This window comes from Eucyclogobius newberryi, unplaced genomic scaffold (assembly GCF_026437365.1).
Source record: "Eucyclogobius newberryi isolate DKJ021-1_F unplaced genomic scaffold, fEucNew1.0.hap1 SCAF_13, whole genome shotgun sequence".
NCBI lineage: Eukaryota > Metazoa > Chordata > Actinopteri > Gobiiformes > Gobiidae > Eucyclogobius > Eucyclogobius newberryi.
The window spans coordinates 11,121,637-11,146,220 of record NW_027315757.1 but is presented as its reverse complement, the minus strand read 5'-3'; the positions used below and the strand labels follow the sequence as shown (position 1 = coordinate 11,146,220).

Here is a 24,584-nt window from a genome sequence, read left to right as displayed (position 1 = left end):
TCACAATTCGTTTTCATTGGTTTATGGAGGGATTATGTCAGCGTTTGCCTCAATGGATTACATCGGACTGTAAAATTGCAAGATTTCTTTATTATATATTGATGTCAAACTTTTATAAAGGGTGTTTTTGTAAATTGACTGAACAGGGAGAAGCCTAAACCTGTTTGTGGAAAGAGAATTTAAGCTTTTCAACACGCGTCAAGCAACAAGGAAATCGTTTCATGCTAACGTAATGTAGCAGCAGGCTGTTCTCACTCCTCCAGCTTCTTCTTGTACATCTGAACCGAACTTGCTCGAAGGTAGGAATAACACTCTTTTGCAAAACACTCTAACGATACATTTTATATTCATCAATGCGTGGATTTAGTTAGTGTTGTGGGCCATGTTGAGTGATAAAGTCAAGTGTTATCTGTAAATCTGGGTCACTGTCTGAGCCATTCATTCTTCCACTTCAAGCAAAACTCTCCAACATAGAATCTTTCACCTGGAAACTACTAAACTGTCTATAAACTGTCTACTCTGCACCTGAACATGATTTATTATTTCATTTCATTATTTTTAAAAAGATCTAATAAAAAAAAAAAGACGTTTATGACAATTTTCCGTTAGTTTGCTCTTGTTTACTCAAATACTATATAACATGTCCAAAATCTCGTTTATAAAATTGTTTCTATTAATGTCAACATAATGAAGCAAGAATGTGCAATATTGTTAATTTTTACACATGAAAGGCCTTATTTTTTTATATGAAAACATTTAATGATGAAACCAGGGCTGTTAACAAGTTAATCAATTAATTGCATCTAATTGATTATAGAAATAGTTGTCATCTAATTAAGTAATAAATAAATCATTAACTGGTCTATACGCAGACTCCAAAACATGCCATGAGCCATGAGAAGAGGTTTTATCACTCAGACAGAGCAGAAATGTCTGTTTTTAATGACAGGACGTCCTCAAATGGATCAATTCAGCTTTATCTGAGTAAAACAGAGTAAAATCTTCATATTCACTAGCCTGTCGCTTTATTAACAACTAATTAATTGGAAGAATAATTGTTAGTTACAGCTATAGATGAAATACTTGTAATACAGTTTTTATTTTTTACATTTATGGGAGTAAACTACAGAAGAAGTTTCAAATTGATGGAAGTGCAATATAATCTCACTTTAGCAGCTACTATACCCAGTTCTATTACATTGCGGTAGAAGCATTATTATTATTATTATTATTATTATTATTATTAAATGGAACATTACCGTTGTAAACGGGCGAAGCCCGTGCAAAAGTTCGCACTAAACGAGCACTTTACATTGGGATGACGACCCCATATAAAGCACTCATTTGCGCTAAGTAGCTCACGAATACGTTCCCCATCTCTTGCATGTTCCGTGCATATAAGCATGTAATGCAAAAATTGAACATTATTACTGTATAGAGGGCCAAAAACACAAAGTGGGCGGAGCCCACTCAAAATTATCGAAAGTACCCGTCAGTGACCAGGGACCCACACATTCTTCTTCTTCTTCTTCTTCTTCTTCTTCTTCTTCTTCTTCTTCTTCTTCTTCTTCTTCTTCTTCTTCTTCTTCTTCTTCTTCTTCTTCTTCTTCTTCTTCTTCTTCTTCTTCTTCTTCTTCTTCTTCTTCTTCTTCTTCTTCTTCTTCTTCTTCTTCTTCTTCTTCTTCTTCTTCTTCTTCTTCTTCTTCTTCTTCTTCTTCTTCTTCTTCTTCTTCTTCTTCTTCTTCTTCTTCTTCTTCTTCCCACTCAAAATTATCGAAAGTACCCGTCAGTGACCAGGGACCCACACATTCTTCTTCTTCTTCTTCTTCTTCTTCTTCTTCTTCTTCTTCTTCTTCTTCTTCTTCTTCTTCTTCTTCTTCTTCTTCTTCTTCTTCTTCTTCTTCTTCTTCTTCTTCTTCTTCTTCTTCTTCTTCTTCTTCTTCTTCTTCTTCTTCTTCTTCTTCTTCTTCTTCTTCTTCTTCTTCTTCTTCTTCTTCTTCTTCTTCTTCTTCTTCTTCTTCTTCTTCTTCTCAAAAATTTACACGCCTCTCTACATTCTGGCTATCTCCCTTTTCTAAAATTTTAAAAAATTGGCGTGTCAGCGCCCCCAAATGTACCAAAAATGCATTAAGATAGAAAATGACCCAAAAAAAAATCTTATCATAGAATCATGACATTTGGCGCAGAGGTAGATGGTGACAAAAGAAGTAAAAAATATTATTACGGCAACGCCGTCCGCCCAACCAAATGTCGGCCATATTGCTTCAAAAATGGCTAATTATGACTTGGGAGTTTTTCCAAACGTCTTACTTTTACAAACTCCTCCCAGGGCGTTGGCCCTAAAAAGCTGAAATTTGGTGAAAATGCTACTGAGGAGTGGGACATCAAAAGTTATCCAAATTACATTGATACCTGTCACGGTCTCTGTGCGGCGAAGCCGCAAACTGTAGCAAGAATTTCAGAAATCTCCCATATTTAAAATTTCTGCCGTTTGCGCAGATAAAGTCCGAATTGCGTCAAATTAGAATCAGTTGTTAAACTCTTTGCCCTAAACCTACTTGAAGTGAAATAAATTTATTTGGCGCCACAGCGCCCCCTACAGATTTTATATGGAGGTTAAATGTTTAGTTTTCCGAAATTTGACACAAAACTCAATTTTGGCATTCCCATCAAAAATGTAAATGAGAGCCATGTCATTGACCCATGTCAATTGTTACGGTGTTGCCGTAGTGATGACCGAAACCTCCCATGTTATTCCAATGGGGAAATCGCCAGAACATGCTTACACTTTCACCAACTCCTCCTAGGGCGTTAGCCCTATCAACATGAAATTTGGTGAGACTCATCTTCAGGGGTGAACCGTCAAAAGTTATCCACATTTTTATTCAAAGAGTCACGGTGTCTGTGCGGCAAAGCCGCACATTTTGCCAAGAATTCTAAATAAAATAGCTTTTTGATGGTAAAACAAAGGGGAGAAGATGTGACAGCGTCACAGATTCAGCAGTAGGCGTAATAAAAGGACAATTGGGGCGCGTTAGCGCCCCCTCCTCCTGCGGCGTGGCGGCGGTGTGGCGGCGGCGTGGCGAGGGCCGATCATTGCCGCTTGCGGCTATATTTATTATTATTTTTATTATTATTATTATTAGAAGCAGTAGAAGCCTGCAACAATGAAAATTGACTAATCAGGAATAGTTGACTATGAAAAAAATAATTGTAGTTGTATTTTGTTCTGGATTATATGGACTCTTAAAACACAGACCAAAAGACAGCTGCATAATAGAATGCCAAAAAAAGGATAAACATTTTCTAATTTTGATCAATAATACATTTAATTGTAAGTATTCTCCCTCTAGATGCTTTCAGCTAATGTATTCCATCCATTATTTGGTTGATAATGTATTTTAAAAGTCTCAATGTACAATAGAAGTAATCGTTTACTTGTCGACTATTAGAAAAATGAATCGGACCGCTAAAACAATGGTTAGTTGCAGCCGTAATTACAGAACTGTGCAGTTGCAGGTATGACGGAGTACAAGCTGGTGGTGGTCGGAGCAGGAGGCGTGGGGAAGAGTGCCCTCACCATCCAACTCATCCAGAATCACTTTGTGGATGAATATGATCCAACCATCGAGGTGAGGCAGTTCAACAATGCTTCTCCATTTATCCATTTAAAGGTGCACTATGTAATTTTTCCTGTGAACGTATCTATCTATAGAAACAAGCAGATCACAGCCGGTAAGAATAGAATATTTCAGCAATTAAAACATCTGTAATTTGATTAATAAATAAGTTTAAAGGTGCTGAACTTAAACTCTTTGCTGTCATCCAAAGTTATTACTCTTTCATAACGCATTCTGAGCATTCAAATATTCACTGCGTTTATAAGTGCTTTTTCACGACTGTGCAGAGTTTTACTGCTGGCAATAAAGCTAACGACACACTTTCTGCTTAAACGCTCTATAATCAGATGCAAACGGCTCACAGCCATCTCATTTTGACACCGAGAGCTGCTTTTGCGATGTCTCTGTACTGGGACAAAACAAAATTGGGTAGAGCCCCTTTAACGCCCCCAATCGCATCACCATAGAGACGAGCGGGACCAGAAAAGTCGCATGGTTCAACAGATTTAACGTTGCTTGAGCTAATCTTAATCTAAACTGATGATTGCTTTTCAGGACTCTTATAGAAAGCAGGTGGTGATCGACGGAGAGACGTGTTTGCTGGACATTCTGGACACGGCGGGTCAGGAGGAGTACAGCGCCATGAGGGACCAGTACATGAGGACAGGCGAAGGATTCCTCTGCGTGTTCGCCATCAACAACATCAAGTCCTTTGAAGACGTTCACCTCTACAGGTACTAAAGTACACGCAGGGACAACAGCGACTGAAGCTACTATTGGTATTTGTATTCATTGCAAACACTTGACTCCAGTTTATGTTCTTGTAACTTAAGCAACGTGTGTCCCTCTTCGTATTGGTCGGAAATGTATCTGTACCACAGATCTGGAGTCATGCTGCAACACAGGGCTGACTTCTGCTATTTTATCTACTGGTCCTGCATTCGCAAAGGAAAGCCAGGCAACAATTTGGACCAATGATTAGAGTAGAATTGTTAATAAAAATGGTGAATCTTTTGTCAGTCCAGTCCTCCACAGGTTCCATAGACATCCCAGTAAGGTCCATGTTGAAAATGGTTTCTGATCGGCTGAACAAATCATGCCTGACACTAAATACAAAGAAAACCAAATCATGTGCTTCTCTATTAAAATGACACCTGCAAAAAACAAATGAAATATTGTCATGAAAGGTGAACTCCTTGAACTGGTAGAACAAGAAATACTTAGGCGTAATAATAGACTCCCTATTCAACTTTAAAAATCATGTCATCAAAAATAAAGGCAAAGGCATGAACTCTTTCACAATGGTCAGAGTTTGCTTGTCTTTTGAAAGTGTCTTTGTCAATACAATGATCTGGTCTCAGGCCAACAGAACCACACAAGCTGCTCCAGCGCCTCTGCAACTGTGCAATTCAAGATCAAAAGATTTCACCACCACCTATCAAAACATAAAATATTAAACTTCGTGCATTTGTATAATGTAAATTATGTCAAACTTGTGTGAATGGATTTTTACCTTAACCACTCAGGTTTGTAACTGTTACTACTTACACCACATTTCTGCAAAATCTCTTTAGCTCAGACTGCCATTTTAGTGAAAGGAGCTAAACTTTAGAACTCTTTACCTGCTCACATAGACTATTACCAGATTCTCCATGTTCAAAAAGCAAACTAAGTCGTGTGTGTGTGTGTGTGTGTGTGTGTGTGTGTGTGTGTGTGTGTGTGTGTGTGTGTGTGTGTGTGTGTGTGTGTGTGTGTGTGTGTGTGTGTGTGTGTGTGTGTGTGTGTGTGTGTGTGTGTGTGTGTGTGTGTGTGTGTGTGTGTGTGTGTGTGTGTGTGTGTGTGTGTGTGTGTGTGTGTGTGTGTGTGTGTGTGTGTGTGTGTGTGTGTGTGTGTGTGTGTGTGTGTGTGTGTGTGTGTGTGTGTGTGTGTGTGTGTGTGTGTGTGTGTGTGTGTGTGTGTGTGTGTGTGTGTGTGTGTGTGTGGTGACACAGCGTGATGTGTGACTATACTGCTGTCCTATTATAGATCGAGTTTTTCTGACTTTTTTTTCTTTCTTGCTGTTAAACTTTACACTAGGAACTGGTGTTGCTAATTAGCCATGCTATAGACACTGTAATTTGATAATAATAAATCTCAGTCCAATTTATATTATATGAAAAAAACGCCTTTTGATTTGTCAGAATTTGTTTTTATAGATTCCCGTTATGTCGGGTGACACGAGATTGTCACATCATTTGTAAGAAATCAATTATACAATTCACAATTTTCACCAACTTTTCCCTTTTTTTTTTTCTCGCATGATACATTTCATTTAGGCTTCTACAATGCACACATGACATCGCTTCTCCATCTAAACATATCCAGTTAAAAGGTGTATTATGTACGGTAAATGCTGGTTGAGTCCACCACCTGTTTCTCCATGGACATCCTGGAAAGTTCCACAGTATGGCATTTCATGTATCTGTCTTACTTATATAATAGCAGATGTTTTTATTGCTGAAATACCTCTAAAATCTCCTTACTATGAGCAGGGTCAATCATGGTCTTTGGCATGTCTCGTCTGCAATACTTACAAATAAACTGAACTTTACACTAAAATAAACATTGTTCCCCTCCAGAGAGCAGATCAACAGAGTGAAAGACAGCGACAGTGTGCCCATGGTGCTGGTGGGCAACAAGAGCGACCTGAACACACGCACAGTGGAGACGCAGCAGGCACAGGAACTGGCACGGAGCTACAGCGTCCCGTTTGTGGAGACCTCTGCCAAAACCAGACAGGTAAGGCAGCCAAAACCAGTTCAATTCTAATGCTCTCACCACATTTGATGCATCTTAATCTTGTTCGTTTTGCAGGGTGTCGAGGAAGCGTTCTATTCACTCGTGCGAGAGATAAGAAAATACAAAGAAACCAACCGCAACAGCAAGAAGAGCAAGAAAAGCACCCAAAGACGTTGCGCAATTCTATAGCAGCACATGCAGATCGCAATTCTGTGTTTATGCCGGATACACTGCACCTCCTTTTCACATTTTGCACATTAATCAGCAGCTCTGGACCGTACATTGATGATCAAATCCACTTTTATGTATTTCTTTTTGCAATTTCTACTAGTGCTCACTGACTGGATGAGCAGTCCATTTGTAACTGTAATTTTACCTTGTTGTAGATGCCATACATGTTGTCCTTTTTAGAGCCATCAGAATCTACTTTGTTTTATATTGATATTCAGAGGATATAAGTTGTTCATAGGAAAATAAGGGATAAAGTTCATGTAGCCACTATGTTCTTTAAAGTACATTTTAAATTGGCATTCTGAGTCAGTTTTTCAGCTGGCCAAGTATTAGATTTGTTGGGATTATTTCTAGAATTTATTTTTTGTACCACAAATGCACATTTTTGTAGCCCACAGATCAATAAAGCTCTAATCTTTGAATCGTAAACTTGCTCATTTTAATGCTTTTAATGCACTCTGTACCATGATAACTTTTGGGTGTTTACATTCTTTGATAATAAAAAAGGTTAATCAAAAATGATGGGCACATTTATGAAAAAGTAACAAAACATTTTATTTCACTTGGTAGAAAAAGCTTCAGTTGTAGTCATCTGGACTCAGTTTGAAAAAATAGACGTTTCGACTCTCATCCAAGAGTCATTGTCAATAACGTCATTGTCGTTATTGACAATGACTCTTGGATGAGAGTCGAAACGTCTATTTTTTCAAACTGAGTCCAGATGACTACAACTGAAGCTTTTTCTACTATGGAACACGCCTGGACGAATGAGGGATTACACCGACATTTATTTCACTTGGTTTATTAAACAAAATATTTTTAGGAGTACAAATATATTGAGGTATCATAACAAAACAAATCCAGCACAGTAATATAGGCACATGTGGACAAATGAGCTCCAAGTCTCACCAGCCAAAACGAGACACCAGCTTGCTCTGGTCATCCAGATCAAACTGGACCTTTTTCCGCATGTAGAAAATAGGACAGTCCCGACTGGAAAGAAAAAATAGGGTTAAAAGGTTTTCACAGGCTGAAAAACAAGTATGGGCCAGATCAGGACTCGGGATATAAAGAATGCATGTGATATACAGTACCTGGTACACAACACGTCCTCGTGAAGAGACCCCTGACATCGCTGGCACTGAGTCCACAGGCGGGAAAAGCGCTCCTCCAGAGCATTTAGATGGAAAATCTGAAGTGAAATTATAATAAATTACAAACAACAAATGTGTGCTGGACATACATCAAACAGTATGGTAATTCAGCCGCTTCCACCTCACCTCCTTCTGGTAGAGTTCAGATTCTTTCTTCTTACAGAAATCACACACAGCCACTACAAATGACACGCACCATAAGTGTTCTAGAAGCATGAAAACTAGGGCTGAAATTATTATATCAACTTATCATGAATAGTAGACTATAATCATGGTCGTATTTTGATATATATTGTAATTGTTCCCTGGACTATACATATGAAAAGACCTTTTACAACAAAGACCGGGCAATATTCAAATTAAGCCTGCTTCTTTATACAGACTTTGGTCTTCTCTTTGTGGAGAGTTACGTGTAGCTTTTTATTATTATTTAACTTACTGAGTATCACATTGAAATCATAAAAAATGTGATGTGAAGCCTTTTTTCAGGTCTGTATCACGACAATAGACCCAGCAATGACACAGGCGGTTACTATGGACTTATTTCACTTGCTCCCTTAAAATCGGTCAGCCTCATTAAAGACTGATCAAAAAAAGACTTGCTGACTAGTCGACAGCTGAGATAACAGTTAGTTGCTGCTGTTCTACATATTTGACCACAAACCCATAACGATAAAACGCACCATCTGTCTTGAGCACAGCCTTGCAGCCAATGCAGGTGCTCCTCTTTTGGGCAAACGCCATGAGCCCTCCCACCTTCGATGTCAGCACGGTTTTACAGCGCGTGTGGTCTCCCTCTGCCAGGCAAAATGTAATTAGTTGTACATTTCAGTCATAAATTACTTTTCTTTGGTTACAATGTTTTGAATACTCACTAAGCAGGGTGCTCTCGGCTTTGGTCTCCCCTAAAATCGGCTCGAATATTCTCATCAGGGGCTTGGAGAGTTGCTGGGCCAGGTAATATTGAGTGTCGATGGGAATGTTGTTCTCCAGCACATAGATGGGATCCTTGAGTGGATGAACAAAAATACCTCAATACAGCACAAAACTGCAGTTAAAAAGTATTCATATTTACAGAAGTACAGACCTCTGACTTGGTGTACGCCGCTGCTCCTTTCGCCGCTTTAATGATGACGTAAGGAACTCGGTCTCCTAAATTGGGGGCACTACCTGCATCTCTTTTTCTCATTCTGCAAAAAAGATTTAAAATGCGAAAACAAAAACATGAATTATTTTGACAGATGAAGAATGGGGAAAATATATATTGATCTCAATAGAGGACGAACAAAAAAGAAATAATTCACTTTTCACAGGGGAATACAAGTTCCTGGAGAATACTATGTGTGGCTGCCAAGAGGCTCACCATTACCATGTACGTTTGGACAGTTCTAGCATTCACAAATTAATGGATTAATGGAGAACTGCAGATTGTTTTCAGCATTGCCCTCTCACTTGACTTCAGAACCATGTATTTGGGCCTCAAAATTCCTGCTATGGACACAACAAATGGATACCTTTGGATAATACCTCTAGTAGCGGAGGGAAAAAAAGACCAAAACGAAAATTTGATGGCACAAACTGCACCAACAACCAAGGACTAGACTCAACTTTTAACAGACATAAACATTTTTTTGAACATTGACAAATCTTTGGACCAAATGTGACAGTAACGCCGGACTACATATTCAGGACCATCTGTGAATGTTTAGCCGCTTCTTGTTTCTGTTCTGTTCTTTTGTGTTATAGATAACTTAAGTGTAAGTACTCGCCTCTCTGCCAGCTCCACGTGGGCCTGTTTGCCCGCGTACTCCTGAGCCGTACGCGTCAGCTCTTTGGTGATTACGAGCTGGCTGATGTCAATGCGGTTGCACAGCAGGTCTGAGATGATTTCTTTGGCGTGGTACACAGCTCCCTGGGGGTCTCTGTTGGTAGAAGGTTGTTCAAATTACTCTCAAAATGTCATTAAAAAGACTGCTGGAAACTAGTACTATGCTTGGGGTGGGTACTTTTACTACATTTGAGAGCAGAAATCTGAAATCTTTACTCCGTCACATTTCAGGATTGAGCAAACTAAATATTAAATTATCTATTCAGTCGCCTCTACTCACTGAAAATCTGCACAATTCTTTATCAAAATCACTACTTTTGACTCTTTAATAGTTCAATATCTGAGTTAAAGTTTTTATTTAGCGAGTTATTTCATTTCTTTAAGATTTTACCTGTCTATCAAGATTTTCTGGAGACATGTGTTGATAAGATTAGCCACTAGAGGGCAGTTGTCTCTCCGCACCGTCTCGATTCCTTTACAGTCCATCTTCTCGTGAGTGTCAGCGCTGGAGGAGAAGTACAGCCCAGCATAGCGCTTCTTGTTGATCAGCAGATATGGAAAGTACACCTTTAAAAGGACACACAAACCGATATTAAATACTTGCAGACATTTCCAACTGTCCGGGTGTTATATTTTAGGATCAGACACAAAGTACCTGCTCTTGAAATCTTTTACCTTTTCAAATTCAAGTTTGATTGGCTGTGTGAAATGCGATGACACCCACTCGGCCGCCTCCTTGCCAATAGCCATGGCTTCCTTCACCGTGGCAACGCCAAGCTTCACCATAACAGAATCTGTATCTCCGTAAATGACCTGTACGCAAATGAAAAGGGCTTAAGGCATGAATTGCACAATGGAGGAGCACAAAGTCTGATGACATTACATTTTAAAGGCTCCATACTGTACCAGAACAAACAAAACCTTACCTTGGCGTCAGCTTCGAACCCATTGGCGATGGTGTACTTGGACTCGACGAGCTGCTTAGTTTGCTCGATCATCTGTCTTCCGAATCCAGTCACACTCTGAGGAATTAACATTATAATTTTGTGTCATATATAGCATTAAAAAAGGGGTAAATCACCTTTTTTTTTTTTATATATATATATCACCTGTGAGATTTCCAGACACGGGAGCTTGCCCACTTGCGCCCCGGTGAAGCCATACACAGAGTTGGCACTGATTTTGAGAGCCAACTGTCGACCGTCCAACACTTGTTTCTTGAATGGGTCCGTTTCCTTTTTCAGTTCTGTCTTTGCTCTGCAGACAAACAAACAAACGTTAATCATATTGGTCAATTGTGTTTCGTTTGCTTTTCGGACAGTTTCTGGTACTTTTTTCTTGCCGACAGCAGGTTTTCCAAGATTTCAGGAAGTAGACCTTTCTTCAGAGAACTCTTCACAAACATGTCACCAGTCGGTGTTTTGATGAAATCGTCAGATGAAAGCCTGCGATAAGTAGAATTTGCTTTTTATTTTTGCGTTTGTGCCAATTTTGGGCAAAACCATTACCGGCATGTTGATGTAAAATGTATTTACCCCAGTTTCTCCACTGAGCCTCTTTGCAGCAGCGTCGTGTAGCATAAGTTGTGTGCCATCATAATGGACGGGTACAGAGAGGAAAAGTCCAACGTGGCAATGGGAAGACTGTAATAGCTACGGAAGATGACAGAGATTAGAAACATGCAGATAATTCTAGACATAATCTGAAGGTAAAGTTGGCATTTCTTCTTCTCGTTACCATTTAGTTACTTATGGCAAGGCAAAAAGTATCTAAATAGCTAAATAACCGCCATTTTGAAGACATCATCTGGTGCAGAAAATTTAAAGTATAAAAAGGGTTGATAATTGAAGAAGACAGAAGTGATGGGATTTAATACTTATCTACAGCCGTGAATTGCTGACAACACTCAAAAGCAGTGACAACTTTTGGGGACATTTACATCTAAGCTTCCTCGTCCTGCTTCAGAGACAAAACCTCCTAAGAAGACTCAATTGAAACTCTCTGGTCCTAATCTTGCAGAGGACAAAAAAACTGCACAGAAAACAGGTTTTGACCAAAGACAAAAAACTAGAAGCAGTGATGGGAAGAGGCAAGAGGCAAGATGGCGTTCAAAGAAAAAGAGATTTCGGAGATTCATAACATATTTAAGGGATTTTCAAAGCTTCCTCCAAAGTTTAGAAACAGCGATGTGGATATTGATGTGTTTTCGGATAAATATTTTAACCTTCCCCCAAAGCAAAAACTCAGGTTGTGCAAGAGCTGGATGATTCCAACTGTGTTCCATCCACCGCATATGCCCAGGCCAAACCAACCAAAGCTTTGAGGAAAAAAAACAAGAAAATGGGGAAAAGAAAAAGGGAAAAATATTACATCTGAAAACTCAAATCTCAAAGTCAAATCTGAAACCATCAAAAGGCTGAAGTGGAAGTGCACTGAAACGGATCAGCCTCAAACTGAACAAGGAAACCTTAAGGACAAGACACATAAATAGACTGAGGAACCTTCTGTTAGTGTCAAGATGACGGCTCAAGATGACTCAAAATAAAACCCTAAGTCTTGCCTCACTAACACTGCAGAAGAGGATAGACTTCCCAAGAAGCCTCAATTGAAGCCCTCTGGCTCTAATCTTATAGCAGACATAAAACTTGCACATTTCGGAGACACATATTTTCAACGGGTTTAAAAAAGCTTCCTCCCATGTTTAGAAACAGCAATGTTTATCTTATTTGAATGTTTTATTTTATATGCAGTGTGGTGACCTAACCACTGAGATGCGCACAAACCCTGGTCACTATGGCTGACACCCTTCTGATGACTATTGTGTCTTCACATAAGTCCACACGCCTTGGATGTAGATAAAAGTCACTTTATTTCCATCACAATAAGAAGGCAAAAACTCCACTCATCAAAAATCATTGGCCCCTACGGGTCATGAACCTGACAGTATCATCAGAAGACCACCTTTATACCAGACACTCCACAGGGACAATACAAGGGCGCCACCCGCAGGTCACACAATAGCAAAACAGTTTGGCTCAAACATACATTAAACATTTACTTTGAGGTTGAATGAAGGCACCACTTTCTGAAACCATTTCAGAGACGTGACTGTCGTCAGTTGAAAGGACTTAAAGATTAAAGATTAATATTGCCATCTTGCAAAGCCAATTCAAAACAAATAATGAGAAAGTTCAGCATTTGTTGGTCATAAGTTTGGATACAGTAATTATTTCAAAAAGAGTTTTGCTTCCATAATGGCATCATCAAAAAAGGTAAACGCAACGTAATTTTTTTGTTTTCCAATTTCTAAATGCACCTTTCTCACAATTACGTATCAGCCTTTGTCAACCTCTGTAGATTGAAAAATGAAAATATAATCAATTTACTTGAAAGTAATAATTTCATATATTCAATACAACAAGTATAATATGTGATTAAAAATACAAACCCTTTTTCGGGCTCAATGACAGTGGCTCCAGTGTAATCCTCGCCTCCCTCAGGCTTCACCACAGGCATGACCAGATCCTGCTTCATCGCCTGCAAAACACAAACTGCCCTTTTCAGTTCTGATCCCGCATTGATATAAAATAACCAGTTTGAATATTACCACTTTACCTGCCGCAGTAGCTGAGACACAACTTTGATCTGCTGCCCTCTAGAGAGCAGGTACGTCAATGGCACCCCGGTTACTCGGGCCATCTCCATGTAATTGATCACACACATCAACTTCTGCAGCAGCCGCAGCGGCAGGTACGCGTCCTTCAGGCAGTAAACAGCCAAACGCCGACGAGTTTGCTCATTACCATTCTGTAAAAGATTAAGTGTTTTTTAAGTATTTCCATAGTGTATTGGATTTGGATTTGTATTTTCTTGTTCTTGTTTTAGTTACCTGTAGATCAGTGATGATAGAATGCTGGACGTCTTCTTTTTGTTCTTGTAAAAAGTGGAAGCTGACGGCATTCAAAGTGTACGAGCGAAGTTTGTAGTCTCTTAGAAGCACCTAAGGAGTCAAGGCAATATTATTAGAATAAGTTGTAGTGATAATGGTAGTAAAAGTAAATAATCTGCAAAACAGTCTACAAAAGAACTGATCAAAAATAAATAATAAGGAAAAAGTTATATTATATTAAAAAGTTATATTATGAACATATAAGGGTACAAATAAGAGTAAGGATATATTTCCCACACTTTGCAGGAAATAATTTTCCAGGACATTTTAGTTTTGTAAATCACGGTGTCCATAAACACATGACATTTATTATTTATAGAGATACAGATTTTTATAAAGATGTAGTCTAAAGCTATATCCAAAGTTCACAATGATTGAAAATAAAATACATGCCAAAGCAAACACACTATATTTAGATATCTAGCACAATACAAAAATACAATTGTGACATTGAACAGCCAAACATACTGACCTATTTAGAGTTGAATACACATTATTCTCATTCGAATGCTATTGGGTCTAATGTTGCACTTTTAACACTGGAAAAGAAGGGATGCATTTATGTGACACCACGATCATGTGAAGCAGGTGAAGAGATGAAGGGGAGTTTGAAATGTTTGTTTTCTGGTCAAATAAAGGATAGTATATAGATAAATAAACATGCTCAGAGTGCACAGCCAAACACTTAAAACAACCACTAAACAAACAATAGACATAAGCTACAAAACCCTAAAAGTACAAAGAATGTTTCAATAATGCTAGAAAAACACAGGTAACATAGATAAATCTTACCTGCAGAAGATCAAACTGAACACGTCCCTCCATGTTTACAGTTTTGTTTTCACGTCTTCCCATCTGTTTACTCTGAAAGTTCAGATCTTTCAAAACCGACTTGATCCCTCGCACTCGGCCCAAGTAAGGGAACAGGTTGACCTAAACGTATTTTATTAAAATTGCATCATAGAAAACAATACATTTTAAAATGCCATTACACCATACCTTCAAAGCAGCTGCTCTATTTAACAGATATGGAAAGTCAAAGTTCTGAATGTTGTATCCGGTGATGAGGTCTGGGTCCACCGTCCGCATAAACTCTGCCCAGCTCTACGGACGCAGCAAAGTCAACACGTCAAGCAAGAAAATATAACGTAACAATATGCAGTGCACACACAAAAAAAGACCTGGAGTAGCTGTTTTTCTTGGGTGAAGCACAGTATTTGGGAGCCCACGATGCTGGCACAGGACTGCAGCGTGAACACCGTGCGGATAAAGGGCTCAGTTTCGCCCTGACGCTGAACCATGGAGGCGATCTGAATGACAGGATCTTTGTCTGCTTCTGGGAAGATTCCTACATACAAAGACAACACAAATGTGTCGCTTATCATCAAAGTCATGAAGTAATAAATTTTGGTATTTAAAAGTACCGATTAAGGAGTAAAACAAAATAGAAAAACATTAAAAACATAAAATTTTACTTCATTAAACTTTAAAAGTCCCTGTGATGGTTTAGCATGTTTTTTGGGGTGGGATTTAAAGCTGTCTAACGGATAAATATATATAAACATATTTTACATCTGTTCTGACAATGTATTTGCACAAGGGAACTGCAGGGGAAGCTTTAGCACCAGAGTTTAAAACATCCGATATTTCATAAATGCTAAATGCCGTAATGTCATAACATGGCAAGCAAAGCAGCAACTTCTCCATGGACACAGGCAACAGACCCCTCTGCCAGAAAGGTTACATAATGCATCTTTAATATAGAATTTAAAGAGAGAGAGAGACATATTGTGCTATTTAAGACAACACAGGATAGTATTGTTAAATCATCCAAATACAGCTCTGAGTCAGATAATGATGAGGGAACACGGGGTTAAAAGGTCATAAAAGTAGATTTGTCATAATATTCCCCCTTTAATTTGTATTGTACCTTTTCTTCCTGCACACTCGATATCAAAGCTTAGGACTCGGAGTGGTGCGATCCGCTGCCAGTCGCCCTCGGCCGGGTGACTTATCATATCATTCCAGCCCACGTCCACTTCGTATTGACACAAGGAGACCTGAAAAATGACAGCGGGTCAGAACAGAAGAGCGAGTACAAAACCAAAGTAAGAATGAATGGAGAAGCAGACCGACCTTGCCGGGGTACTGAGATGCGTCCCCGGGCCCCTTCTCTTCCCGAACTCTGAACGCGTTTTTGGGAAGTTCGATCCAACAGCAGCCCACCACGTCGCAGTCGACCATAAACCTGCAGGACAACACAGACATGACCGTCATCAAACCCCACAGGTCGAATTTGAAAAGTGGAAATGTATACTAGGGATGTGCGATATATTGGTTTATAGTTATTCAGGATATAAGAAGGATTTCTCATATATCAGCATTGGTTCAATATAGAAATTAAGCCACTATTTTTCATTGATATTCCCCCCCCCGCATCCATATCATACCATCCCTAATGTATCCAACAAATCACAATACCTAATTTCAAAATCGATATTGGCCTCATACGACTGGTAACTCTGAAAGGGAAAAGGCCCAAACTTAAAGCCCTGCTCCAGGAGTCTCTTTGCTGGGGCGATGAGGCGAGGCATTGCCATGGTGATCTTCAGGAAATCAAGAATGCGCTTTCCGTGGTAACCGTACATACCTAAGAAGACGATAGCAACGCAATGAATACATGTTGCAATGAATGTGCTGCAAGTGTGTTTGCATGTTCCCCTTTACTCACTCTCTTTGCGGGTGATGTCCACAGCCAGCACCGTCACAGAGACGTTATCCTTATTGGAGCGCATGTCTTTCAGCACCACAGAGTTCAATTCTCTTTGAAATTCACCCAAGTAATCAGATTTGAAGCCTTTGGAAACAGAAAAATGCACAATTAAAATGTGCATTGTGCAACTTTTCTAAGGGAGAGTCTGCCACTAAATGTCTCTATGGCAAGTGTATTTCTTTTCCTAGAACGTTTCCCAGTATGGCATAAAATCACCATTGACAAACACAGGAGACCCTACAGGTAAGATCTGTGGAGAGGTGACAGTTCCCCCGCAATGAGTCATTTACCAGATTTGCGTCAACCATGCTAGTCGTTAGCTCGACTATAATTTAAATAACTAGAAACTGTTAAAATTGTATTTGTCAGTTTTAGCTTTAGTTCAGTGGTCTTTAAAGTAAAATAGAGTTTAAGAAAGTTTCATCGGTTGGTCTTGATGCTTTTTGGTTTGGTCAGGTTTATTACCAATTGAATGTTGTGGTTTCACGAACGTTAAATATAAAAAGGTGTTTAAAAGAACAAAAGATATTGATGACATATTAGAAGTGTTTTTTCCCCACATACAAGCTGTTGTCATAAGAACATTTGGGGAAGAACAGTGACCACATTCACAGTAAGAATGCATGTTTTTCAAGGTATTTTTGAGAAAGACAAACTCCCTTTATCTAAAAAGATATGTTTAATGCGATACTGAGGAACAGCCTGGAATGTTAAATAACATCTCCATATAGACAAACAGACATTTTTTAAATAACACTACTTAAAATGATAATTGTTTCATTAATGCTCCTGGATAATTGCCGTAGTGGCCTTGGACAATGGAGCCATGGATGGATTTATATTGTATTTGTCAGTTTTAATTGATTCATAACCCAACAAATACTCACCGGTTGGAGCAGGTATATAGAAGTAAGGCGCAAAGCCATGGATGTGACAGCACACACTGTTGCCACTGTCCGTCACACCAAACATGCGGATGATGGGCACTTTTCCTTGAGTCTGACCTGGCATGCCTGCAACTGCTGCGCCTGTAAGACACGTGTGTACAGATGTGTGTTTTAATACAATTCTGGAACACATCAAACCTTTTAGAAAAAATAATCACCTAAATAATAGTCCAGATCGATTTGCTGGAATACCAACGTGTCTGAAGCAGGGTTTAAAGTGGGAGCAGCAGGTCGACGCCAGCGAGGATTCAGGTCGGTTGAGAACAAGTCGCCTGACAAAGAAGAGAAAAGAAAGATGTGTTTATACCACTATCAGGGCTGATTAAAAGAGGTTACCTTACAGGGCTGTGCAATTATTCAAATTGACTATAAGTATAAAAGCAATAATGTCACTTACTGAACATTAGGTCTTTAGTTTGACTGTATAGAATTAAACGTCTCAAATATTTGCGTTTTTGATTCCGAGAAAAATAATTGTTAGAAATAGACAACCAATATGTCCACTCACTGGATGTCTAAAAGCTGTATTTTTTTTTTAAATGAAGAGCAAAGTATAGACTGTAGTAAAATTGGTAGCAATTTCAAATAAAAAATGTTGTGACTGTGATGTTGGTGATGGGTAAAATGAAGCAAGATTTTCAAAGCCAGGTTCGAATTAAAGTGTCTGTGTCACATGAAACCTTGAAATGAGCCGCGTGTCATTAAAAAAGAAGTCACGTGACCAAAGTGTGAAATCAGAAAAATAACACATACACATACTGTGTATGTAAGTATAAACGTTTTTTTAATAGATATACTTGGTTTGGTTATAATTGACAAAAGTTCATACAAACTCATAGGAAACCTTAAAATAAACAATAAAATCCCCAGTTGAGGCTGAAGCTTTTTGCTGTGAGGCTTTATTTTTCCCATCACTAGCTCTGGATTCTAGTATATCGCTATTGGTGATGGGATAAAAAAAAACACATCAGTTGATTTCTAAAAATTGGGATTCAAATGTTTGCCACAATCAAGCAGCCCTAATTGCTTACAATACAATACACCTTACACAACTTGTGATATCAATAAAAACAGAAGAATAATGACATGTTTGGTTTAAATATTTTACTGATGGTTTAAGTTGTAACTGAGCAAGTGGATCAGCTTACCCACAGGAATGACATCGTGCCCGGCCTGTCCCTCCACGCCCTCCATGTCCATCTCTGCGTCATCAAACATGGAGAGCTCCTCTTCGAAATGCGATGGACTGTCCTCCCATTCCCCGCCTGGCTTCCCCCTTTTGGCCTGGGATCCAGCACCAGGAAGATGACCTCCATTACGCCTTTTAAAATCCATACCTGAAAAGGACATTTTTAGATATTATTAGACAGTTAATATGTTATTGTTTATGTACAGCTTGCACTCGGTTTCTGCTGGACAACCCTTGTTTCTGGTAACTAATGTCCTAATCAGTCCAAATCTTTACTGTAAGCAGTGGTGGTGAGATTTATAAAACAACAAATGGCATTGTTCAAAAGTATTGCTGCCAACAAATATGCAAAAAGTATATACTCGTTGCTTCCTGTAGAACAATAAGTCTCTGACCTGCCTCGATTTAACTTCTGGATCTCACTCTATTCTTGATATGAGACCTAAGACGTGACGATACATAATAAAGTGCATAAATTAAATATATATTATATAGATTATATTGTCCTCTGCTGACCAAAGATCAGCAAGATGATTTATTAAAATCACAACATTCAAGACAAACAGAAATCTAAATGTGTGTGATATATTTCTATACCAAGTACCTGGGGAAAAGTATATCATAAGTAGATCACAATTTTAAATTCTGTTCATTGTAAACAGCAATACTGATCTAAAAAAGGTCCATTGACATTTCACCGTAACAAGCAGCAGATTGTCGTTTACATGTTTTTATTTTGTAAAAGTGTCTGCTTCAGAACTTTAAATATCAATTGGAGTATTCATTTTAGAAATAATAACAACTAAGTAGAGATAGTGGGTGAATCTGAGCACTGGAAACACCATTGGAACCAGTTTAAAAGCTCATTAAAATTGATATGTTGATAAAGTTGATTATATGTCCCCTTTAAATAGAATTGTTGTATCTGTATTTTTGCATGAGAAACAAAATTGAGTACTTCTTCCACCAATGACGGTTGACAGTGATCTAACAAAAATAAACAGTGCGAAGCTTGTTGAGGTCTTATGTATTCTTATGAGAAATGTTGTTTTGGACATAAGCTCTAATACAATTCAATTTCCTTGAAGTGGCATATTCAAATGAGTAGCTAAAGCTAGAGTTGTCAAAACGTAAACAAGCAAACGTGTAGGCTGAAAAATGTTACCAAAAGCGCACGTAATAGTTAGTTCACTTTTTACACATCAGATCTGGACATAAAATAAAATAAAAGCATGAACACTGGGAAAACACTAAAGCTATAGCAACAAGCTAACGTGCGTCTGAAAACACTGAACAATCCAGAGCTGCTTACCCTTTTATCACAGCACCAATAACTTTGAAAAACCTATCAAACTGTGTCCAACGGTGAAATATAAATGTCCAAAACAGATGACTTTGGACCCAGGATCAGAGCTAAGATGACAAGTGCTCCCGCCACTCTTCAATTTGTGCACCTCGACCACAAGAGCTGGGAAGAGTTCCGGTTCGTTGCAACGACCAATGGAAACAACGCAAACAAAAGGAGGGCGGGACTTTTGACGGCAGCAGCAAACATGATTGGTCAAAACACTTTTATTTAGAGGGGTTCGTTCCCGGCAAAAATGATGCAGGGTCCGCCTCGTGCAGTGTAAATACATGGGAGACTGCAGCGTTTGTGTGTGTGCTGCGGCAGCCCCTGTACAGTCAATTCAAGCGCGGTGTTTTAGCTAAAATTCTCAAAGTCATATATTAAAAAAAGCACAAACAGATGTCCCTGTCGAATCAAATGTGAAACCATACATACTATTTTGTGTAGTGACAACTCCCCCATTCATTAACTCCACTTTATATTTGTATACATGGATAAACGGCTTGGATTTGACCAATCACTGTTTAGACTACGGCAAAATCACTTTTCTCATAATATAATAGATCCATGTGAATTGCCTGTCACGGAACAGTACTTCCTGTATTCCTTATGACGCTGCACGTAGCGGGACAACGTGAGTCGCTGCCATTTAACCAGCGCCGCCGCCCCCTTTTCCTCTCTCCGTGTATTGCTCCGTTGGACTGACTGCGACAGCCGCTAAATGTGTTTTCTGTCTTTGTGAGATCAGGACACACGAGCAGGTGAGTGTTTCTCTGCATTTCCGTGCGTTTTCGGTGCGTTTTTGAAGAGTTGCGCAGTTGCAGCAGCAGCTCGGCGCTGTTCTGAGCTGCGCGTTTCCGATGCTGTGCCTGTTGTCACGTCCGCGCTCCATCCACACAGGACTGGCACTGGCACTGGCACTGGCACTGGCACTGGCACTGGCACTGGCACTGGCACTGGCACTGGCACTGGCACTGGCACTGGCACTGGCACTGGCACTGGCGCTGCACATGAAAGTAGACTGTGGCATGCATATTTAACTAGCGGGGCCTGTTTACGGTGCTGCTGTGTAGTGCCAGTGTGTGCCTGGGTGTAGCTTCTATCCATTCCTTTGGCCTTCTGACCTTAGATCTAACGTTATAGCATTTTCAGCAGTCGGAATGAATGAAGTCCAATGGAACTGTATTTGTCAGTTGATTATTTGGCTATTTTGGTCGTCTTCATTTTACAGTGCATGCCAATAGTGGACGTTCTAATTCGGCAAATTGATTTCTATTTAAGGATTACAGACTTCCATGCAGGCCTATTGAACTTTTTTTGTCTGTGCTTCTAGACGTGTTTCTCTGTTTTGTATCAACAAGTTTGTGCACAGTGGGGCCTCTGCCTCAGATGATTATGTCCTTATCTATCCATACTCACTCCTCACCTGGATGTGTTCTTGTTTATATTTACATCTCTTATACGCTCTCAAAATTCCTGAAATTCCTGTGCAAATAAATATATGTCATCAAACATATCCTCTGATTAGTGATATAGTGATTGGTGAGTATTTCTGTAAAGGTAAAAGTAAAAATGCATTGACAGGGCTATGTAGTGCTTGCATCATACTTGCAAGTCTACCAGAGATTATGAAATGAGGTGTGCAAGCCGAGTCTTGAAGTTATGACCGTCAAAGATCAACTTTTCCTGTATTGTGGAAGTGAATGATGGCTGTCTGAATGTAAGCGCTTTTTTATTCATCTCTTAATTTATTAATAAGCGTTTAACCTTGTCAAAACCGTGTTTCTTCATCATTAGATTACTCAAAGTTGTATTTTCATTGATTCCTGCATGTTTGCGTAATCTTGTATTTCGCCTAATCTTATCCCCGCCCACATCCATGTACTTAGCAGTGTTTATTTGAAAAAAGAAGACGCTGAGTGATACATGTCAAGTTTTAAAATGTCACATAGCCACTTTTCAAAAATAAAAATCTGTAAATAATGATCTGCTGTACGTTTTGATGAAATGTCATTTTTAAGAGGTGGAGCTTGTCGTTTCTGGAGTTTCGAAGTCAGGAAGTCAATGGACATTGAACTAAGCCATCTAGATCAACATTGTGGTTTACAATGAACGACATGTAAAATGAAAATGATAACATTCTTATGATATAGTCAAATACCAAGTACATGAAAAAGCAAAATATGTCTCCTTTTAATGATATTTTGTTGTTTTTGTTTACCCAGCATGCCGCTCCTTCGCAGCTTGTCCGTTACGTCCCTCCCAGGGATGGAGGACTGGGACGAGGATTTTGATTTGGAGGATGCTGTGCTTTTTGAAATCGCCTGGGAAGTTGCCAACAAAGGTAAACACTTAATAACATGTTTTGTCTCTGCATCTGTCTGGACTTGCAGTTTTCAAATGGCATCACTGACATTTGCTTTTGTGAGTATTTGTGACCTTGCCACATGTGCGTAGTTGGAGGTATCTACACCGTGATCCAGACCAAAGCCCGCCTGACCGCAGAGGAATGGGGCGAGAACTATTTCCTGGTGGGCCCGTATGTGGAGAGCAACGTGCGCACGCAGGTGGAGCTGATCGAGCCCACCAATCCGGCACTGAAGAGGACCATTGACAAAATGAACTCCGAAGGATGTAAGGTACTGCTGTTTACACCTTTGCCACGCCCAAGAACTATAGGAGCTTTCAACAGTTCCTGTGCCTTTTTAAGTATCAACGCATTTGACTGTTATTAGTACAGAGGAGGAACTAGGGACTGGGTTTAGGAATTCACTGATTTGATACAGGTATAAAATATCGGTGAGTATCAAATATCACAGAAAAATTGACTATAAATTGATGTAATTAGTAGGGTTGCAGCAATTAATCTAGATAATTATGACTAGTCGACTATTAAAATGAAGGAAATAGCATTTTGATAAATGTTATTGTTATACATCTATACAGACTCAAACGCATGCCAAAAGACCTTTTATAACAAAGGCATTATAAATCAAAATATCAAAAAAGGAATATCAATTTCAGATTTTTATCAATATTGCACTTTATTCGTAACTATTCTTTATCTAGAAGCCTTCAGTCAGCATATTACAAACCTTATTTGGACACAATTGTATGATACAAATGAATAAAATAAACTGACTTGTCGACCACTAAAATAATAAACTAAACAGTTTACTGAACAGTACCGTAATTAATCTATTAAATTGCTGTTGCTGGTCTCAAATGTCTTATAGCGCTTGAACATTTATTGTACAAATTTGTTAGAAATTAGCCGCTTAACAGCTGCATAACCAATTTAAAATCAGTTTTGATCTGTTCTTTTGCTGTTGCTGGTACTTTTTAGTAGAGTTGTCAAAAGTATTGAACATCAGATACTAAGCAATACTAAAATTAGTATTTGTAAATATTTGAAACAAGATACTCATTTGAACAAGTATGGATATGTAAAAAATCATAGCATTAGTTATAATCCTTGTGGCATGAAAATCTTTATCAAGTCATTAGTATTGATTGGAAATAAAGTTTTAGTATTGCACTACATCAATAACCAATGTAACAAATGTAAAACACTGGCTTTATTTATTGCATAGTTGTATATACATAATTTGTAGTGCTCAAAAGTAGTAGTAACCTTCTAAAGAGTAGTGTGGTAAACATTCTCCTGCCCCCCTCTGGGCCACGCCTATGTCCCTAAACACGGCTTTATAACTCGTGACATTTTCCAGCAAAGTTCAGAGGTTATTTCAGTGTGTCTCTGTCTCTCTCCAGAAATAGACGACATTCTGCCTGTGCAATACTTCTCGTGCTTTGTGCTGCGTCACGGCCATGTCCTCTAGTAATGTTGAGGTCAAACCACTAAAACCGATCATTTGCTTCACTTAAAAGATCAAGTTTATTTAAATTAATAGTGATCAGATTCTTCCTAGTTATAAATGGCTAAAATTAATCTTGTCAATGTCTTTCACAGCTCTACTTTGGTCGCTGGCTCATTGAGGGCAGTCCTTATGTCATTCTGATTGATGTGGGATACACCGCCTGGTCTCTGGACACTTGGAAGAGCGAGCTTTGGGAGCTGTGTTCCATTGGTGTGCCGTGGTTCGACAGAGAGGCCAATGATGCCGTGCTCTTTGGCTTCCTCACAGCATGGTTTCTTGGGGAGGTTAGACATCCAGATATTTGATAATGTCTTGTAATTTCTAATAGTGCTGCAACGATTTATCGATTAAGCCTGACTAGTCGACTATAGAGAGTATTCGCCGTAATCGTGATCATATTTTGAATTGGAATCATTATCTGGACTATACAGACTCTAAAACGGATACAAAAGGGTGACATTATCAAATCAAAATGTCAAAAAAGAATAGAACAGTTTATTTTCCTCAATAATACACTCCATCTAGAAGTTGATCTCTGTATTTGATCAATAATGTACAATATAATACTTTAGAAATAATTGTTTGACCATCAACAATCGACGAAATTAGTCGCGGACTACTTGACTACTAAAATAATTGTTAGTGACAGTTCTAAGGAGACTTAAATTACAGTTGTCTCCTGTATTGCAGTATGCAGCCCAGTGTGAGGAGACTCCTCACATCGTGGCCCATTTCCATGAGTGGTTGGCAGGTTTGGGTGTAGTTTTAACTCGACACAGGAAGCTGTCCGTCGCTACCATCTTCACAACTCATGCCACGCTGCTGGGAAGATACCTGTGTGCTGGAAATGTGGACTTTTATAACAAGCTTTCAGAGGTCAGTTTACACA

General features: G+C 39.0%; 3 protein-coding genes across 4 annotated transcripts in view; 2 read left to right on the top strand and 1 right to left on the bottom strand.

The window, feature by feature from the left end:
* The first annotated feature begins 24 nt into the window (after nt 1–24).
* Nucleotides 25–7,045, top strand: LOC140357978 (GTPase KRas). 2 transcript variants are annotated; one of them, XM_072442597.1, is made up of 5 exons: nt 25–299; nt 3,520–3,632; nt 4,176–4,354; nt 6,239–6,398; nt 6,474–7,045. In XM_072442597.1, exons 2-5 carry the CDS (start codon nt 3,522–3,524, stop codon nt 6,585–6,587), a joined length of 564 nt encoding a protein of 187 aa, XP_072298698.1. In that variant the 5' UTR covers nt 25–299; nt 3,520–3,521; the 3' UTR covers nt 6,588–7,045. The 2 variants fall into 2 exon arrangements, with proteins under 2 accessions (XP_072298698.1, XP_072298697.1); XM_072442596.1 differs by having other exon boundaries at nt 3,514–3,632.
* A 402-nt stretch (nt 7,046–7,447) lies between these two features.
* On the bottom strand, nt 7,448–19,920 carry pold1 (polymerase (DNA directed), delta 1, catalytic subunit). The gene is made up of 27 exons (XM_072442595.1): nt 19,782–19,920; nt 18,429–18,617; nt 17,439–17,552; nt 17,221–17,361; nt 16,292–16,417; nt 16,042–16,210; nt 15,697–15,808; nt 15,491–15,620; nt 14,742–14,908; nt 14,560–14,664; nt 14,353–14,493; nt 13,501–13,611; nt 13,227–13,418; nt 13,060–13,148; nt 11,147–11,263; nt 10,943–11,056; nt 10,721–10,868; nt 10,538–10,633; nt 10,287–10,424; nt 10,003–10,178; nt 9,553–9,705; nt 8,871–8,973; nt 8,659–8,791; nt 8,467–8,580; nt 7,910–7,962; nt 7,724–7,821; nt 7,448–7,622 (listed from the first exon to the last, which is right to left on the bottom strand). The coding sequence occupies exons 2-27, from the start codon at nt 18,613–18,615 to the stop codon at nt 7,535–7,537; spliced, it is 3,315 nt and encodes a 1,104-aa protein (XP_072298696.1). The 5' UTR covers nt 18,616–18,617; nt 19,782–19,920; the 3' UTR covers nt 7,448–7,534.
* Nucleotides 19,921–20,460: 540 nt separating this feature from the next.
* The window catches only part of gys1 (glycogen synthase 1 (muscle)), a 13,318-nt gene continuing 9,194 nt past the window's right edge, over nt 20,461–24,584 (top strand). The window contains exons 1-5 of the mRNA XM_072442602.1: nt 20,461–20,578; nt 22,043–22,161; nt 22,275–22,456; nt 23,788–23,979; nt 24,386–24,571. Of these exons, the coding sequence (XP_072298703.1) occupies nt 22,044–22,161; nt 22,275–22,456; nt 23,788–23,979; nt 24,386–24,571 (678 nt within the window). The 5' untranslated portion in view covers nt 20,461–20,578; nt 22,043. The remainder of the gene's footprint in view (nt 20,579–22,042; nt 22,162–22,274; nt 22,457–23,787; nt 23,980–24,385; nt 24,572–24,584) is intronic.

What these genes read in the sequence shown, in the direction of transcription:
- LOC140357978 (XM_072442597.1), top strand. Translation starts at nt 3,522, where the DNA reads ATGACGGAGTACAAGCTGGTGGTGGTCGGAGCAGGAGGCGTGGGGAAG. An exon ending in GAAGACGTTCACCTCTACAG is followed by an intron (nt 4,355 to 6,238) that starts GTACTAAAGTAC and finishes GTTCCCCTCCAG; the next exon opens with AGAGCAGATCAACAGAGTGA. An exon ending in CCTCTGCCAAAACCAGACAG is followed by an intron (nt 6,399 to 6,473) that starts GTAAGGCAGCCA and finishes TTCGTTTTGCAG; the next exon opens with GGTGTCGAGGAAGCGTTCTA.
- pold1 (XM_072442595.1), bottom strand. Translation starts at nt 18,615, where the DNA reads ATGGATTTTAAAAGGCGTAATGGAGGTCATCTTCCTGGTGCTGGATCC. An exon ending in AATATCGATTTTGAAATTAG is followed by an intron (nt 15,809 to 16,041) that starts GTATTGTGATTT and finishes GTTGTCCTGCAG; the next exon opens with GTTTATGGTCGACTGCGACG. An exon ending in CGTGTCTGGAAATCTCACAG is followed by an intron (nt 10,634 to 10,720) that starts GTGATATATATA and finishes TTAATTCCTCAG; the next exon opens with AGTGTGACTGGATTCGGAAG.